The 19570-nt window shown below is 33.3% G+C and overlaps 1 protein-coding gene across 1 annotated transcript; it reads right to left on the bottom strand.

Annotated features, from left to right (window-relative positions):
• Nucleotides 1–2413: 2413 nt before the first annotated feature.
• Nucleotides 2414–7645, bottom strand: LOC123669695. Its single transcript, XM_045603286.1, has 2 exons — nucleotides 7083–7645; nucleotides 2414–6767 (listed from the first exon to the last, which is right to left on the bottom strand). Exons 1-2 carry the CDS (start codon nucleotides 7643–7645, stop codon nucleotides 2414–2416), a joined length of 4917 nt encoding a protein of 1638 aa, XP_045459242.1.
• Between the last annotated feature and the right edge of the window lie 11925 nt (nucleotides 7646–19570).

The following is a 19570-nucleotide window of genomic DNA, read 5'->3' as shown; positions in this document are numbered from 1 at the left end:
ACTCCAGTGTCATTTTTTTTTTTCAAACATATAATTCTGTTGGTTGTTCTTACTAAATAAATAAATAAATAAGTTAGTAATCAACGGTGTTTTATCATGCAAATTGTAATTAATTGTTGATATAGGTAGTATTGAATCATGGCACCTGCGCGTTCAGTAGTCTAAATATGGAAAAGGTCAAATATTTAATGATGGAGCTAATCTTTAATAAACCAAAACGTATAGAAAAACTCTTTAACGGTTTAACCATTAATTGCGATTACACACTTAAATATTTTAAATGTACGATTTCGAAATTTTCAACTTCCCTTTCGAGTCGGTATGTGTGGGTAATAGCCGATACCGCGACTCGATCTGCGTTGTATATTATATTTATGTATTTTATATACCGAGGAGAAGACATTGAGAAATCTTAAGCAAACAAAATGTAGGTATGTATTGCTTAGAAAAATTGACACCTATCAATTTTTTTCCGTGATGCGCGCACAATGGAGGACTTTAATCATTTATATATCCCCCGAAACAGCTACCAAATTTGATTGCTTACATACCGATAGCAGCGCCACCTACTGGGCCCAATTGAGATAAAAACTACCCTATCTCCCAAGTTGGACCAAATTACAAATGCTTCCAAATTTGATAAAAATTGGCTTAGTAGTTTCGGAGATTATCGCTAACATACATCGTGACACAATATATATATATATATATATATATATATATATATATATATATATATATATATATATATATATGAAAGTGGTAAAAGTAACTGTTTGAAAATCTCGTCTTGTGAACCAGTACAGCTGCCCATCTAGTTTCTGATATGTACCGAGGAAACTCGTAAACGGAAGGTAAAAGCCGGCCATTCCTGTATCGAAACCGGATTGAAAAATCGAAACTACGCCAAAGACGCAACTCGTGTAGCTAACGTTGTTTATACCTAATATTAACATCGATTAATTATTTTAATCGCTACGATATTGTACCACAGACCGTGTTGTGGTTTTAATTTTATTTAAATATACATGTAGAGTTTTATTTAATTCATTCTAATACTTTTTGGTTTCAAAGACTGTTTGGTCGTTGATAAATATGTAAAAAATAATGTGTAAAACGTTCTGATATAGGTAGTACGATCACGATCCAGTGGCTTAGCGAGCTTAATTCGCGTACGGGGCATAATACCCCCCCCCCCCCCATTCGAAAACCATTTAATATGTCCAGCAATTTTTAGTTTTGTAAACCATTTGGCGCCCCTTTGTGACTAGCGCCTGGGGCATGATGCCCTTGCCCTCCCCCCCCCCCGCTAAGCCACTGTTGCGATTTACCTGTAACATCCCAATGCAGGGCAGAGGCCTCTTTCCTCATGTGGGAAAAGGAACATAGTATTAAATTGTGTGAAGATAAATAAAACTTAGCCCTCATTTTAAATTTAACTTTACGGCATTATAGTTTTAAAATTCATAATCCTATTTCATCCTTTCCTTTTAGACAGATTTTTCAACAATAATCTTCGACTTATAACTATGTATTTTTAATCTTGGAATAATGACGGGATAATTAAAAAAATATATCAATTTTTATTTCTATGGCTCAAAAGATTAACTTAATTCCAGATTTCGTTAAAAGGAATAAAGTCTCGTTGACTAAGGGGCCCGGTAGCGATGCACTGAATTCACTTATGAAATAAAACTACCGGGTTTGAACTGTGGTTCGGACGAGATTTATTGCACTAATTTAAACTAACGGTTAAGGCCTACTAGTCACCTTTGACCTCTCGCTTGGTTTGGTCTCTCCAAAACAATTTTTCGTTTCTTCATATGGTATAATATAAAACAAATGATAGCGCGATTTATTCTACTACTAACGCCATCTTTTGATGAATAGAAAAAAATTATACAAAATTAGCTTTATAAAATGATCTTAAACATACCGCCCACCAAGGACGTTACTGAGGGGACGTCCTTCAAAATTTTGATAAAAGTTGTACTACGTTACAAAAGACTTACACTACATATAGAACTTATTTGATCTTACTTTAAGTTTGATCTTGAAAAAAAAAAATACAATCTTTATACAATAATAAATCAAAGAAACGAAATTTAAATAAATGAAAATATTTGAACTTGAACTGCATCAACTGTTACTAGTATAACAAAATTTAAAATAATTCAGAACTTATATAAAACTAAAAATCTATCAAATCCTTTAAATATAAGATTTGGATTTAAATATAGCATGCAATAATTAGAGTTATTAATAATAACAATATCACATTGTTATTACAATATAAAGATGAATTGAACCTTAAATTTATGCTTAATAAACTAGGTATAACTACTATGACAATGGTTTACTTAACTTAAAATAACACAATAAGATGTAATTATAAACAATTGATAAAACTATGCTATTCTGCTACAGGTAAAATACAAATTTTTGATGTTGGTCTTTTAATAGTAGATGATTTTGTGCGCAATGTGACTACACGAGTTATGCCATCATCACCTGGATGTTTTTCCAAGATGCGACCCAACAACCAACGACTAGGTGGCAAATCATCTTCTTTTATCAAGACAATATCTCCGATTTTAGGTTCGGGAACCATATAAGACCATTTATACCGATTCATTAAATTTGAGAGGTATTCATTATACCAACGCTTCCAAAACGACTGTACCATCCCCTGAACAAATTGCCAACGCGATAATAAACTTAAATTTGGACTTTCATGTTGATTATCTGGTACGCTAACTAAGGGTTCCCCTATTAGAAAATGTCCAGGTGTTAAAGGTAACGGTTCACCGGGCTCATCCACATGAATAATGCTTATGGGTCGCGAGTTCAAGCAAGCTTCTACTTGACTAAGAAGTGTGGTGATCTCTTCAAACGTGAGAGTAGCATCACCAATCACCCGTTTTACATGAAATTTCGTAGACTTTACTCCTGCTTCCCAAAGACCACCAAAATTAGGACTATGAGGAGGAATAAAGTGCCACTCAGTTCCGTTAGCTTCCAAGTGTTCTGCTATTGATGGTTGAATCGAAACTAAGTCCTGTAATTCCCTAGAGGCACCCACAAACGTTGTACTATTGTCACTCCATAGCTTGGCACAGTGGCCTCGCCTAGACACGAATCTTCTAAATGCAGCCAAAAATGACTGCGTACTCATATCACTCACTGCTTCTAAATGCAGCGCACGAGTGACCATGCATACAAACAGGCAAATGTACCCCTTATAAGACCGGTGACCACGACCTTTCGTTGTCCTAATATTTATGGGTCCCGCATAATCCACTCCACTATGCAAAAACGGTCGTGCTGGAGTGCATCGAACAGATGGTAATGATCCCATAAATTGCTTTTGAATTTTAGCTCTCTGCCTAGCACACTTAACACACTTATGAACTTGATATTTAACTAGATTCCTGACCCCTTTAATCCAGTAAGCTGTTCTCAAATAATTTATCATTAATTGCAGACCTCCGTGCAATGTTTTCTTATGAGCATCATCAATGATAAGACGAGTTAAATGACTAGAGTGCGGCAAAAGTATTGGATGCTTCATTTGGTCACTCAACTGTGATTTCTCTAGTCTACCTGCAACTCTGATAATGCCCTTAGCATCAAGATATGGACTTAATGATTTTAATGAACTTGATTTTAATTGTAAATATCCTTTATCCTTTAATTGTGTATATTCTTTTGTATATATTTCCTTTTGTGTTTGTCTTATACAGCATTCTAACGCACCGTCTAACTCTACCTTTTGCAAATATAGTCCGTGGTATATTTTGTTCTGTTTTAAAAATCTTCGACAGTACGCGATTGTTCTGAGTAATTTCGTTAACGTCGAAAATCGTTCAAATAATCCGCTTTCAGGAACTAAGGCTACATGAGTCTTCACTGACTCCTCCATGTCTACATTAACTTCAGTCTTATAAGTTGGTCTACTGTAGTCTAATTTAGTCGCCTTTAAGAATGCCGGTCCACGAAACCATAAATCACAGGTAAGTAATGAGCTTGGTAGTATTCCCCTTGATGCAATGTCCGCTGGGTTATTCTTGGTGGAAACGTGAAACCATTGAGATGCTTTTATATTATTTAAAATTTCAGATGTTCGATTGGCCACAAAAGTCTTCCATCTACTTGGGTGGCTATTTATCCAGGCTAGCACGACTGTAGAATCTGTCCATGCTCTGATGTTGTCTTCAGGTATTTTCAGGACTTCAGCTGTTTCATTTAACAGTTGTGCCAATAGAACTGCGCCACACAACTCCAAGCGAGGAATACTCACTTGTTTTACAGGTGCTACTCTGGTTTTTGCAACTAGTAGTGATACATGTACTTCGCCTCTGTGATCCATGATCCTCAAATAAATTACCGCTGAGTAAGCTGTTTTAGACGCATCACTAAACCCATGAAGCTCCAACTCATCATTCAATTTAGTACCAAGCCAACGAGGTATCCTTATACAAGTAAGTAGTGATAGCTCTTTATGATATATATTCCATTCTTCAACCAATTCTGTTGAAAGTTTTTCATCCCAATCCACACCTGCAAGCCACAATTTTTGGATGAACACCTTTGCTAGTATCACACTGGGAGCTAACCAGCCTAAAGGATCGAACAATCGAGCTATGTTTGAAATTATAGATCTTTTGGTTACAGGTGCAGTCGTCGTTGGAGGAAGATTCACGGTGTATTGGAAAGTGTCATCCTTGCGATTCCAGGTAAGTCCTAAGATTTTCATTATATTATCCATTTTTATTTCTACTCCTTTTTCTTCACTGTCTATTTTATTTACTTTTGAGTGTTCTTTTATATCTATGTCCTTATGAATATCTATATTTGTTCTATATTTATTTATTTGTCCTTTACTGCATTCCATTGATTTTATTTTGTCTATTATTTCTTGATTGTTACTATTCCATTTCTGCAATTCGAATCCACCTTTTCCTAACAGCCCTGTCACTTGCTTATATATTTCTATTGCCGTATCTACGGTGTAACATCCTGTCATTAAATCATCCATATAAAAACAACTGAGAACTTTGTCCTTTGCAAGTGGGTAATTTTCACCTTCATCCAAAGCCACCTGATGAAGTGTACGAACTGCTTGGTAAGGCGCAGAAGCTGTTCCAAAGGTGACCGTTGTCAATTCATAGTCCCTTATTTCCTTTTCAGGATCGTCTCGCCAAAGTACACGTTGAAACATGACATCCGTTTCAGCTACCTTGATTTGACGATACATTTTGATAATATCTGCAACTAGAGCTATGGAATACACCCTCCATCTTAATACAGTGTGTCTTAAGTCAGCTTGAAGTGTCGGTCCAACCATAAGAGTGTCATTCAGTGAGACTCCGTTACTATTCTTTTGTGAAGCATTAAACACAACCCGAACCTTTGTGGTAGCTTTATCGTCCCTTACCACGGCATGATGAGGTAAGTAGACAGCTGCTTCTTTATTCAAATCTTTCGCTTCAACAAGCCTCATATGTCCTAATTCTAGATATTCGTGTATTACTTCACAGTACTTTTTCTTTAAATCCTTATCATTTCTTAATTTTCTTTCTAATGAGATTAATCTTTTTTCAGCTATAGCACGTGAATTTCCAGATTTGCAAGATAGATCTACTTCTTTAAAAGGTAACCGAACAATGTATCTTCCGCTTTCATCTCTCCTTGTTGTAGAACTATAAAATTCTTCACATTGTTTCTCTTCAGGTGTGAGTATTTTCTTTTGACCACTTTGCTCTTCTATTTCCCAAAATTTCTTGAGGATATCATCTTCATTTACTTGTACATGCATTACATTTATTTTTTGTGACCTTTCCATATTTCCTGTAGAAATTGTTCCTGATAAAACCCACCCTAAAGTAGTATTCTGTGCAATCAAATTACCATAAGGATTTTTAATAATACCATTTTTTATGATGTAACTATAGGCGTCCGCCCCCAACAATATATCGATTTTATTAGAGTTCTTAAACCCAGGATCTGCAAGAAATAATTTCGTTGTATCTAACCAATTCAGTGTGGTTTCGATGCTGCGCTCAGGTAAGTAAGATGTTATTTTCTTTAATACATACGCCTTTACTTTAATTACAAACTCGGGGTCTATTCGGGACTGTATAGTCAAATACACCATATGCTTTACCACGGTTGACTCATCCTTTCCAAGACCCGAAATAAGACCTTGTATAGGAATCTTTTTCAGTCTCAGACACTGTACAGTGGCCTCTGTTACAAAGCAAGCCTGCGAACCCTGATCAAGCAAGGCACGTGCGGAATAATACTCACCAGTCCTAGACTCGATCTTTACTAATGCAGTGGCTAATAAAACCTGACTGGGACGAGTCACCTCTCCCGTAGACAAGCAAGAAACTATTGGTGGTGAATTAGTTGAAGGGCTAGATTGTTGTGCCGAACTGGATTGGTTTGCCTCATGATCTATATGAAGCAGAGAATGGTGACGCTTCTTACAAACTCTGCAAGTCGCGTCCCTTTTACAATTATACACGCTATGATTACTACCCAAACAGTTAAAACAAATACTATTGTTCTTAACAAAATTACGTCTTGTTTCAATTGGCTCTTTAGCGAACCTTTTACAAAAGCAAAGCTTGTGGAACTCTGAACAGTACTCACAGCGCATAGGTGAACTCGTGGCTAACATTGACTTTGAACTATGAGAACCATCAGCACTCTTATTGGCCCGATGAACAGTGACATTTTTTGGCTCCATACACTCCAAAGCTCTAAAACGTTTTTCAATAAAAACTTTAAATTGGTCAAAGGTTGGCAGATCGTTGTTGGAATCGCTATTAGATATATATAACTCCCACTGTTTACGCGTCTCGTTATCTAATTTAAATGAAACAATATGTATGATAATAACATCCCATGTACTCACATTTATATTTAGATTTTTAAGTGCATTTAAACAATCACATGTGGTGTCGAGCAATTCTTTCAACGACATTGCTGATTCCGTATGTATGCGTTTTTGACCAAACAATCTTTTTAAAATACAATTACTTAAATATTTTTTATTATTATAACGTTTTTCTAACAGTGCCCAACACTCACTGTAATTAGCATCAGATATAGGAGTGTGGCGAATAAGCTGTTCAGCTTCACCAGACAGGTGACTTTTTAGATAGTGGAGCTTTTGTACATTATCAAGAGACTCATTTTTGTGAACTAATGATATGAAAAGATCATGAAACGTAGTCCATTCACCATATTTGCCAGAAAATATTGGTATAGCGATTTTTGGCAACTTAACAAAAGAATTAGGTGACTTAGTTGAACTAGAATTACTATCACCTTGTACAGAACACTTGCTTACACTAATTTTATTAAGTGTTGTTTTCATAAGGCTTTTATACATTATATAAGTGTCCTCCACCCCATCATAAATATCAACAACTTTTTGACCTATATCCTCTATTTTAAACTTTTCATATATTTTAGTATTAGTATCTTTAAATAATGACCAATCTTTCTCTAGCAATTCTTGTCTTGCTTCTATATATTCGACCGTTAATTTGTCTTTATTACATTTTTTAAAGTTAGTCAATCCTCTAGTTATAACATTTTGTAAATCCTTTAAAACATTAAGTAATCCGTCCATTTTTATAATGACTTATGATATATACCATTTCAAACAATATAGGTAATCTTTATATTGCAAAAAAAAAAAAAAAAAAAACTAATAACTCAAAGTAAATATTGATATAAAAAGAAAAACACTAAGTTATTAAACAATTTATAAAGCAAGACCCGATTGTAGTTAGTATAAATATTACAAGTTAAATGAAATGAAATATCATAAAATTTTCTAAGTCTCAATAAATGTTTAAAATTTTACAAGTGTTTTAGACACATTAAAGTTTGACGGAAATCGGACATAGACTTCTCGTTCCCCCGTTTTTCATAAAATATTCTAAGTCCTTAATTAACATGCACAGTTACTAAGTTAATTTTAAATTAAAACAATAATTTTCTAAGTCTAAGAATAATCACAAATATATAAGTCCAAATTTCTTCGAATTTTTTAAAGTTGAAATCTTCATATAAATTAAGTTCAATTTAGCTTGACAAATTAACTTCCAAACAATAGTTAAATAATTCAAAATAATGTACTCACAAAATTGCACTTCACACTAACTCAATATGATGATCTGCTTGTGGCGCCCTCTGGTGGCCAGTTGCACGAGTCCGCCGTTGGGTTGCTGCGTCCGCCCACCAATGCTGGGCTACTTTGCTGTTGCTTCTGCTTCTGCTTTGTCACCGCTTCTTAGGTGACTGGCATGTACCCTTTATTGCAGCGATCCACTGCAGGTACATGTAACGGCCGAACCGTTGAACTCAAAAATCCCGATATTATCCGATCTCGATGGACCAATGACTAAGGGGCCCGGTAGCGATGCACTGAATTCACTTATGAAATAAAACTACCGGGTTTGAACTGTGGTTCGGACGAGATTTATTGCACTAATTTAAACTAACGGTTAAGGCCTACTAGTCACCTTTGACCTCTCGCTTGGTTTGGTCTCTCCAAAACAATTTTTCGTTTCTTCATATGGTATAATATAAAACAAATGATAGCGCGATTTATTCTACTACTAACGCCATCTTTTGATGAATAGAAAAAAATTATACAAAATTAGCTTTATAAAATGATCTTAAACACTCGTTTTAATATTTATATAATAATATATAAAATCTGTAATAATATAATAAAGAGAAACGATTTGATATTTGTTTGCTTATAATGGATAAATTCAAAAAGTATTTGACCGGTTTTAAAAATTCTTTCATAATTAGAATGTCGTTGCCACTTTGACATTGACATTGACATATTTTAACGGGAGAAAACAGAACAGCTAAAAACGTGTAACGGGCGAAGCCGCGTGCTGAGAGCTGGTATTAGGTACATAAAAAGAGTTTGTTTCTTAAATCTTTTTTTTAATGAATTGAATTAGTACAAGGTCGTCTCATATTTCGTAACTTTTTATTCTCTTCATTCAATCCGATTAAAATTTTGTGTATTATTTTTATCAGTTCTACAACAAGTTGTTTTCTTGAAAGTATTTCTTTTTAATTCTATTAAAGTGACCATTAGGAGCGAAACTGATTTTACTTTAAAGTTTTGTGATTTAATTACTTGTTGAGATTTTTATGGAAAAAAAAATTGAAATAAATGACGAATGATTTCTCAACTTCCGTTCGCCTCGTTCGTTCACACTTTTCGTAACGCTCTCGTCACGCATTCACCAGCTTACTCCCCAGTCAAGCGTGCGGAAAGAAGTTATACTTCAATACCATTAAAACAATTTAACTACGGCAAGAAACAGTCGGAATACACTGTTTAAAATTTGTAACAAGCCCGTCTGGAGAACCACCATAACCTTACAGAAAATTACAGCCAAATAATACTGGTGTCAAGTAGTGATATGTGTCTGGTGGTCTGGGTTTGGGGGTAGGGTCGAAAAGTAACTTGTAATGTTTCGTGTGTTGCAGGCGTCGGTAGTCTACGGATTTCGCTTACCAACAGGTGGGTCGTTATCCCTGTACTGTAGGGATTAATAATGATTAAGTATTTAAGTGCTTCATCAGCACCTTTAACTCCGGAGATTCATTTTATAAACTCGTAAAGTTCAAGTGCAGTTCGGATCTGATCGCGGAACCATTAACACTTGCCGAATTTCTCATCTCTAAGTTGTCCTATTGTTGATTAAAAAAAATATTAGTAATCATAAAGTAGCCCTATATTTTATATTATAAATTAATTAGTGTTAACAAATAAATCTTTTTTAAAAATATTTTAATTTTTCCAATGATAACGGTACGCATGTTTGCCAACCTAGTGGTATAAAAAAAAATTAAAAAAAAGCTCTGTCATTCACTATAACAACATAATTATAAGTAGGTTCTACTAAGTCAGTTAGTAACTAAATAATCATGTGCGTATGCGCAGGTATGTACAATATCGACGTGTGAAACATAATACTTTCACTGTTTTGTATAATTCATAAATTGAAGCGAAGTCAACAAACGCGGATAAAGCGGAAATTCTTTAAGAAATATTAAAACGCTGATTAAAAAAAAAAAAAAAACGTAAACAAGAACGCGAGTGTTCAAATCGTAACCCATCAACTTATACAACTCGCTCGCTATACACCTTTCACCCGACATCTCGGTCATTCGACAGCAGGCCAGTTTGACCTGTATTCTAATAGGAATATAGTTTAAAATCGTACATTATAATAAAATTAATGTATTGGCTATTCGGAACGCGGTGTTATTAGTGATATTATAACAACGAGAATAATTTCTCTATATGCGTTGGTGTTGTTTTGTTTTTAAAAAATGTTGTAAAATGTTGTAGAGTTTTGAAGTTAAACTTCTTTACGCACGCTTGACGTGAGGAGTAAGCTGGTGAATGCGTGACGAGAGCGTTACGAAAAGTGTGATCGAACGGGGCGAACGGAAGTTGAGAGGGAACTAAAGGAGTTTTATTGTTGTCGGCTGTCGCGTAGTCTAAAGCGCACTCGTTAATTTTTTACAGTTGTAGCATATTTGATATCTATTTTTATAATAACACTACAGCAACCGATATAGATTTAAATTGGCAAAACTGTAAAAGATCAAATTCTGCAAATCTATATAGCTATACAAAAAATTAAATTGGAGTGTCTGTTTGTAATATTAAAATAAACGCTTTTTATTAAATGCATAGGATGTATACACGGTATATATATAATATATACACCAAAATAACATTTTTGTACAATTTCTTCCGTCTGTCTGTCTGTCTGTTCCGGCTAATCTCTGAAACGGCTGGACCGATTTTGAAGGGACTTTTTTTGGTAGATGGCTGATATAGTAAGGAGTAACTTGGCTACTTTTTATTAGAAATTTATTTCTTTTATAACTCTGCGAATTGAACAGTAACTTTTTTGATAAGTCGCGGGCACATCTATTTAATGATATTTTTAAAAAAGTAATTCAAAGATTTTTTATATTTTATAATCGATACTGAAATCAAAAATGTTCCTTTTTTCATTTTTGTTTGATTATATTGACAAAGTCACAGATACAGCTTATGTTATGTTTATTACTGTTGAAAATCAATACATCAATAACTTTATACTTAAATGTACATAATTAATTTCTGCATGCTCAAACAGAACGTGCACGTTTTGGGAGAAAATCTGAAACAAATTTTTCTATAAATTTTTTCACGCTTTTGCCCAGTTGTGCGGCAGTTTCGCGCCCAAAGGTCTACCTCTACATATTGGGTATCTTTAAATCAAGAGTGATTAGGCATCTTCTAGGCAAACGCGCACCATCTTAGGATGCATCTTCACTTACTATCAAGTGAGATCGCAGTCAAGCGCTAGCCTATATTAAAAAAAAATCCAGTGTCCATCAGGAGGTCACTGATATAGCAACCCCATGATCACTACCCCCAACTCTCATACGATAAGCGTTATTTTAAAAACATTTCTTTACTGCTAATAAGGAAGCTATAGTTCCGATTCTTCACTGCAGAAACTACATTCCGAATCGGTGGTACGAAAGTGCTTCTAAAATCTATTTGAATAAAGTTATTTTTGATTTTGGTTACTGCGTCTAAACATCATACCTACTATACCTACTCACATATATATACCCACTATGTCAACAGCTTAGTTTGAGTGTGTTTTAGTTATAGTTGTATAGACGTGCTACAGGGATAGTGTGATATAGAGCTTTACACGTATTACAAGATATATAGCCTCATTTAAGCTCATGTAAGGTGTATGGACTATCATAAAAGTTAAAAATACGAGCAGTATGCGAGGTACTTGCCTAGTAGTGTCAGAGTTCAACAGACGCTAAACGGCAAATTGCATACACTTGTGACGTCCGACCCCACGGGCGCGGCGTCGGACCACTTACATACACTCACCCAGCATACACAGACGAATACTACAGTAAGTATTATTATTGTACGCTTGAAACGGTGTTGTTATGAAAACCTTTGTTGACCATTGTTCTGCAAAATAATAATACTATTAACTTGTTTTTTTAAAGTGAGGGTAGTTATAAATTTGACATGTCTATGGCTAAATGCATGTTTAGCATCGTAGAACAGAAACGATTTCTAGGCATTTTTTTTGTTTGAAAGGTGAAGTGATATTGTATTAATCTATATATTTTGTGTTCATTTAATTTTTTATTTATTTTTATTATATCTTAGAACACAGCTTAAGTGTAAAGTTGTAGTTAGAGATTTAATTATGAAGTTCGTAAGTATAATTTTTGTTTGTCCAAAGACATAGAAATTATAACTACAATATTAAATCAAGATATTATATGACTTTGTGATCTTCAATAATAATTAACGAATTAGTTAAGAAAATTCTCTTGGTTGTCTCAGGTGGACATGCATGTATTCATCATCATCATTTCAGCCTATCACAGTCCACTGCTGGACATAGACCTCCACAAGTTCACGCCAAAAATGGTGTGAACTCATGTGTGTTGCCCATAGTCACCACGCTGGGCAGGCGGGTTGGTGATGCATGTTATAGATTGTATGTTTCAGCGCATTGCGTTCAACGTGACTATGAGTGTTATCAACAATAGATCGTAATAATATCTGTTAAAATAACAAAATGTAAACACGCTAACACAAAAATTGTATCAAACAACACCTTTGTTTAATAAGGTTTTTAAATAAGTAAATATGCTTAACGAACACACGGTCGTCTGTCCTTAAGGTGGCAATTTAGCTTGTGTTTTAGATATAACTGAGATACATTTTTAACCGACTTCCAAAAAAGGAGGAGGTTCTCAATTCGACTGTATTTTTTTTTTTTTTTTATGTATGTTACATCAGAACTTTTGACTCGGTGGAGCGATTTCGACAAATTTTCTTTCAATCGAATGGTGGTGTGTGCCAATTGGTCCCATTTAAATTTATTTGAGATCTAACAACTACTTTTCGAGCTATAGCTAATAATGCGTTTTTACTTGACGCTTTTTTCGTCGACCTACGTTGTATTATACCGCATAACTTTCTACTGGATGTACGGATTTTGATAATTCTTTTTTTGTTAGAAAGGAGATATCCCAAGTTTAGTACCATGATAAGGAAACCAGGATCTGATGATAGGATCCTAGAGAAATCGAGTGAAACTCTTGAAAATCGGCAATAACTTTTTATTAGGTGTACCGATTTTGATAATTCTTTTTTTGTTGGAAAGAAGATATCTCTAGTTTAGTACCATGATAGGGAAACCAGGATCTGATGATGGGATCCCAGAGAATTCGAGGGAACTTCTTGGAAATCCGCAATAACTTTTTATTAGGTTTACCGATTTTAATGATTTTTAATTTAATCGAAAGCCGAAGTTTATCATGTGGTCACATTTAAATTTCATCGAGATCTGATAACTACTTTTTGAGTAATCTTTGATCATGCGTTGTTACTTGACTATTTTTTCATTGATCTACGTTGTATTACTCGTCGATGTAATTGAAGTCGGTTTTTTTTTTCGTTTGCGAGCAAACAATTATGTATATGAAATGTACACATAAATAATACATTTACTTTCTAATACATACATTTTTAAACTCGTTATATCTTTCGAACGGAATGTCCGAATTGAATAATTCAAAAACTTATGTAAAGGTATCGAAGCAGTCTTGAATATGAATTTATTTCGATAAGGATTAATACCAAGATGCAAATAAAGAGCCTTTTGCCCCGCGGCGGCATTTTAATTACATTTTTAAATTAAAAGAACACATATTGTGGCATGACTATAATAGTTACACATAATGCTGTCCAGACACTTTTTGAAAACTAATGATCTGTTCTGCAAAGTCGTAGTACATTATTTTATTCTGTCAATAGTTTTCGTAGCGCACGCGATGTAAAGAATATTTTCGGTAATTTTTTTACACCTTGGGTTACGTTGTTGGAATTTTATTAAGGATTCCAATTTTAGTTTTTTTTTTTTTTTTTTGAAAATATAGTCTATCGTAGATTATGTCACTCGCGGATAGTGTAGCTTCCCAACAGTAATTTTTTTAAAATCGATTCATTAGTTTCGAAGCCTATTTATCGCAACAAACAAACAATCAAATCTTTCCTCTTTAGATAAAGCATAAACAAACGCCAAACGCAAATGAATTCAAAACGTTAATCAGTATCGTAAAAATTGAAAATAAAATCATAACCACAAATGTCAGTGTTATAAAAAAAAACTATACATGATAATTAAAAAAAAATCTTTGTCTATTATTGCTAGTCGAGTGTGACAAATATAAAAAAATGGTCACCTAAAACAATAATAATGAGGTCGTAAATACGAAACAAGGCCGTTAATTTAACGACTTGTTTTATTTGCCTCGAGTCATTACAGGGAACGTTAAATCCGACTGTTTATCTTTATTCCTGTTCGGATGTCTATCGCATGTGATCTTTGGCCATTGTTGCCATGTCCGTCACGTACTGTTTTATATACTCTGTTATTCATTTGTCCATAACTTCAATTGGGGACAATAAAAAAAATAAGAATTTACGGAAATGCAGGAACGGACTCTGACTAGTGAACGGGGCGCGAGTCGTTATTCGAAGGGGCGTGAAACTTTTATTTTTATTCCACACACAAAAGCTAATATATTCTACTTATACACAAACCTTAAATCCTTGAGGATTTAGTTTATACATATTATTTGTTTTTATGTTTGTTTTTTTTTTGTAGTTATTGTACACTCACGAGGTTAGGTTATTCCATTCTCCTCCTCTATCCCTTCACACCTCAGTATTATAGAATATGTTTTCGTCAAAAAATACTTGAAATCTATAGTAATTGTTTCAGTCTTTTAAATTAAATTATATTTCGTTGATTGTTTCCCTCGGAAAATGTTTCTAAATTTACGTGATTCAATAGAGTCACTATCATTCGCTAAATCTTTCTATAACTATCTTTTTTATTGTTGAAATCAACCTGGAGCAATACCAATACGACTATGTACTAAGAGTTTTTCTGGTTGCCGTTAACGCCATTTAATAGATAACGGTATCCGGCGGATAAAAGTTTATGATATTATCTTTCACCATCGAATTCTACTATATGAATGGAATATTATTTTTCTATTCGCAATTGCGACTAATACTTTCTTAATTAAGGCAAAACAGGTCTCAATAGTTTATGCTACCTCCTACTGTAAACGTTTATCCGTAACTAATTTGTAGGATAAACTATATCCACAAGCGGTGAAACAGGACTTAAATGTTTACTACATAACGACCAAAAACCTGTCATAGCGATCATTCAGCAAATCTTTAGTAAGCAGATTGAGGAAGTGATAAGAAGCTCGTAAAATTCGGCCTTGGTTATATTATTTTAGATTTTGGCTGAAGCACCGGGGCAGGAGAAGGGGGGTTTTTAATTGCATATTTTACAATATAATGAAATAATTTGATGTTCTTTTGTCATTCTTGTATGCCTATATCAAGGTTTTCTATTTGAAAACAATATATATCATTTCGTGGATATAAATATTATACACAATAATTGTGTTTGCTAGCAAACGAAAAAAACCGACTTCAATTAGATCGACTAGTAATTATACGTAGGGACGAAAAATTAGTCAAGTAAATACGCGTTATCAAAGATTACTAAAAGTAATACTTATCAGATTTCGATCAAATATAAATAGGACTACAAGATAAGCATTAGCTTTCGATTAATCATCATCAAAATCGGTACACCCTTAAAATACGCATTATCAGCGATACCTCAAAAAGTGCTTGTCAAGTATATTAATTAAATTTAAATGGGACCACTTAAAATTCACTCCTTTCGAATAAAAAAAAATCATCAAAATCGGTCCATTCAGTCAAAAGTTCTGAGGAAACATACATTAAAAAATACAGTCTAATTGAGAACCTCCTCCTCCTTTTTTGAAGTGGGCTAAAAAACGAATCATTCATATCGGCACAACAAGTAAAAAGTTGTGACGTAAACAAAAATAGAGTCAGAGTTAGAGCGTTTATTAATGTTATTATACCTACTATTATTTAGTTAGACCTAACATCGTAACGTGTTTTTAATGTATTTACTTGATAACTTGAATAGAATTAAGGAAATTTCTCGAAACAATGCTGCGAGACGTCCTTCACTACATGTATCCGATATTTTAATTGAGCGCTATTACAATAAATTGCTCTATTTAACGTAAGAAATACAACTATAGTAATATTTTTTTTTTAGTTCCAAAACTTCGAAGAATATAATCAATTTATTTACGTTGCAGCTAACTGGTAAATAAAAAAATATCTAAGTATTAAAAAATCATGACGGTGTGATAAAAGTGTGGATCACTCGAGTATTTATTTATGTGTATGTTAAATCCAATATGGCGGCTGTTCAATAAATTAGAATACTTATTTATTTATTTATTTATTTATATCTCTTAGCTAAGACGTAGTTTTTTTTTTCTTTCTCTACTTTATAATACATATTTCCAAAGATGTGTTGAGTTAGCCTATAATTGAAATGTATAACGAAAAATTTTTCTACCGTTTTTTTTTATATGAAAAAAAATTTATACATGTATTGGCGCTTCCTATATAATAAAAAGAACTTTATTTTTATAATATACATATTTAACTAAAGTTGACTCATGATTCTCAACAGTACCGAACCGTCATTGTATCTTCTCCATCCCAGAAGACATTTCCGAAATATTCAGTATCAAATTGCTATATTTATATAACACCAAAAACAAAAGCTTACAGTTGTTCTCTCTACCATATGTCATATTTTTACTGGGTCGGTCTCGTTACTTAAATAATACCCGTTTTTAAAAACTTACTGAGTTAATATTACAATTAAATTGAAATAGGAAATAAATAAATAAATAAATACAGGATACGAGTACATCCGCGATTTACATTATTGATAATAATTTTTATAAATAATAATAATTAATCTGTCTGATAATCTAATGATGCTTTTAAAAAAAAATTCTGCATTACTTAGTTCGCGAATAAAGTATGAAATAGATATTTTGACATAAAACTGTTTAAGACTACTTGATCCCTCGATATTTATAATAAAATCCTGCGACGTGTTTTATCTACTAGAATATTTCTCCTCTAAATCATCTCCAGCTCGAATTAAAATAATATGTTTATTCCCGAAAATAAACTTAAACCATTTGAAAAATATTAAAGTTAAAAAAATCAATATATGTGTTTAAAATATCAATTACTTACAAAATAAATAATTTATTCGTAACATTTTAGGTATGGATTCACGTGTTGTAAAAAAATGTGTCCAAACAAGAATTTGTGGATATAAACATAAAAAATCGATTTAAATATTCATAATCGAAATGTTCAAATCTATACACATATACGTGAAGCAAAAACTTTGTACCCCTTTTTACGAAAATTGCGCGGACGGAGGAGTATGGAATTTCGCACACTTATCGTTTATATAGAGAAGGAGTGCAGAATGCTAATATTTTTCTTAAATAATACATAAAAAATACATTAAATCAGTAAAAAAACATTACACACACTACCATATATTTGAAACAACACGCATATATACCTACTCTTTTGTTTATTATTATAGAAGTATAGTCTTTGACAACAGAACCTTAATAATGTTCAAACTTATAATTTAAATTAATAATGATCGAATTTCGACCACTAGTAAATGCTCATCACTTCTTACCTCATCTCCATATAAAACTATTAGACTCGATAAAATTTACACCGTGCTTCACTGGCACAACTGAAAGCCGTTAATTTTATCAATCAATCAATAATCAATCAATAAGCTGTACAGTTAATTCATTTCGTTCAAAAAATGCAAACAAACAAAACTTTTTAACCGACTTCCAAAAAAACAGGAGGTTCTCCATTCGATTGTTTTTTTTTTTGTGTATGTTATCTCGTAACTTTTGACTGGGTGGACCTATTTCGATGATTTTTTTTTTAGTCGAAAGGTGGCGCGTGATGTAATTGAAGTCGGTTTTTTTCGTTTGCGAGCAAACACAATTAATAATATAAGTATTGAAATAGGTATAGATGTCAGCACGTTTGCATATAAACGATATATAGTATTATTAGAAATATATCTATACTAATATTACAAAGCTGAAGTATGTTTGTTTATTTGTTTAAACGCGCCAACCTCACAAAATACTCGTTCGAAATGAAAAATTATTTTTATATTGGATAGTCCATTTACCAAGGAAGGCTTTACGCTATACAATATTTTGGTATATAAGTTTTCTCTTTAAATTAACACGAGTAAAACCGCAGGCACAGCTAGTATAAGGATACCAGCAAACACTTTTGCGTCACATAAAGAACGACAACATTGTTTATATTAACATAACAGACACCTGCATGTGTAGGTATGTAGGTATACCTCACAGATGTTTGCGCACGATAAGCGGAGGAACGAACTCGCTACCTCGCACTCTATATGCGCCATTCACAGGCACTAAGTCACCTTAAGAACAGACGGCTAATGCTAACATTATTTAGGTATACACTTCTAAACTCGTAAATTAAACTGTTTTTGTTTTAACATGTGTTCATATAGTAATTATATCAAAGAATTCGAATTCGTCTCCATTTGCGGTTCTTTAGTCGTGTGCAGCATATAGCGACAGATCTATGACAACTTTGAAAATATGAATATATACATATACATATACTCGTCTCACACACACTCGGTCGTCTGTTCCTAAAGTAAGCAACTTAATGCTTGTGTTATAGGTAACAGCCGACTGGTGTAGCTACATATATTTTTTTCGGTTCGATCATGTCGGGGTCGCCACTTTAGCGGAGGGTTGTATATGGTGTGGTAGGAGTTATATTTATATAAGAAGTTGCGAATTAATAACACGAAAAACTGAAAGATATATTTATTATACGTGTGAGTATCTCCACCGAGACTCTCATTCCAACTGAGTGCTGCAACTATACGTATCATGAAATGTGCTGACGGCACACGTTAAACATACAGTACCTGGGCGACCGAGCTAAGCTCGGTATTTTTAGTAAATTGTGCTTTTTGGAAATCACATTTTAATAAGAATTACATATTTATAAAAAAGTTATAACTCTGCTTATGAATATTTTACTGATCGGTGAATAATTAATTGTGTACAAAATAATTATGTTGTAAATATTATTTGTTTTCCAACTTTATACTAGTTATACTACTCTTTGTCTACGTCGTGCTATTGCTCCGTCTATCAAACAAACTACATATCTACATATTATATGGATAGAATATCTGTTTAAAAAAATGAATAGCTAAATATGTAGCTAAGCGCGAAACTCGAGAACTACTTATTACGGCAATTTTTTTTAACCGACTTTCAAAAAAGGAGAAGGTTCTCAATTCGACTGTATTTTTTTAACCGACTTCCAAAAAAGGAGGAGGTTCTCAATTCGACTGTATTTTTTTTTTTTTTTTTTTTTTTTTATGTATGTTACATCAGAACTTTTGCCCGTGTGGAC

This window comes from Melitaea cinxia, chromosome 3 (assembly GCF_905220565.1).
Source record: "Melitaea cinxia chromosome 3, ilMelCinx1.1, whole genome shotgun sequence".
Classification (NCBI taxonomy): domain Eukaryota; kingdom Metazoa; phylum Arthropoda; class Insecta; order Lepidoptera; family Nymphalidae; genus Melitaea; species Melitaea cinxia.
Note: the sequence above shows the minus strand (reverse complement) of the source record. Positions and strands in the feature narration are given on the sequence as shown.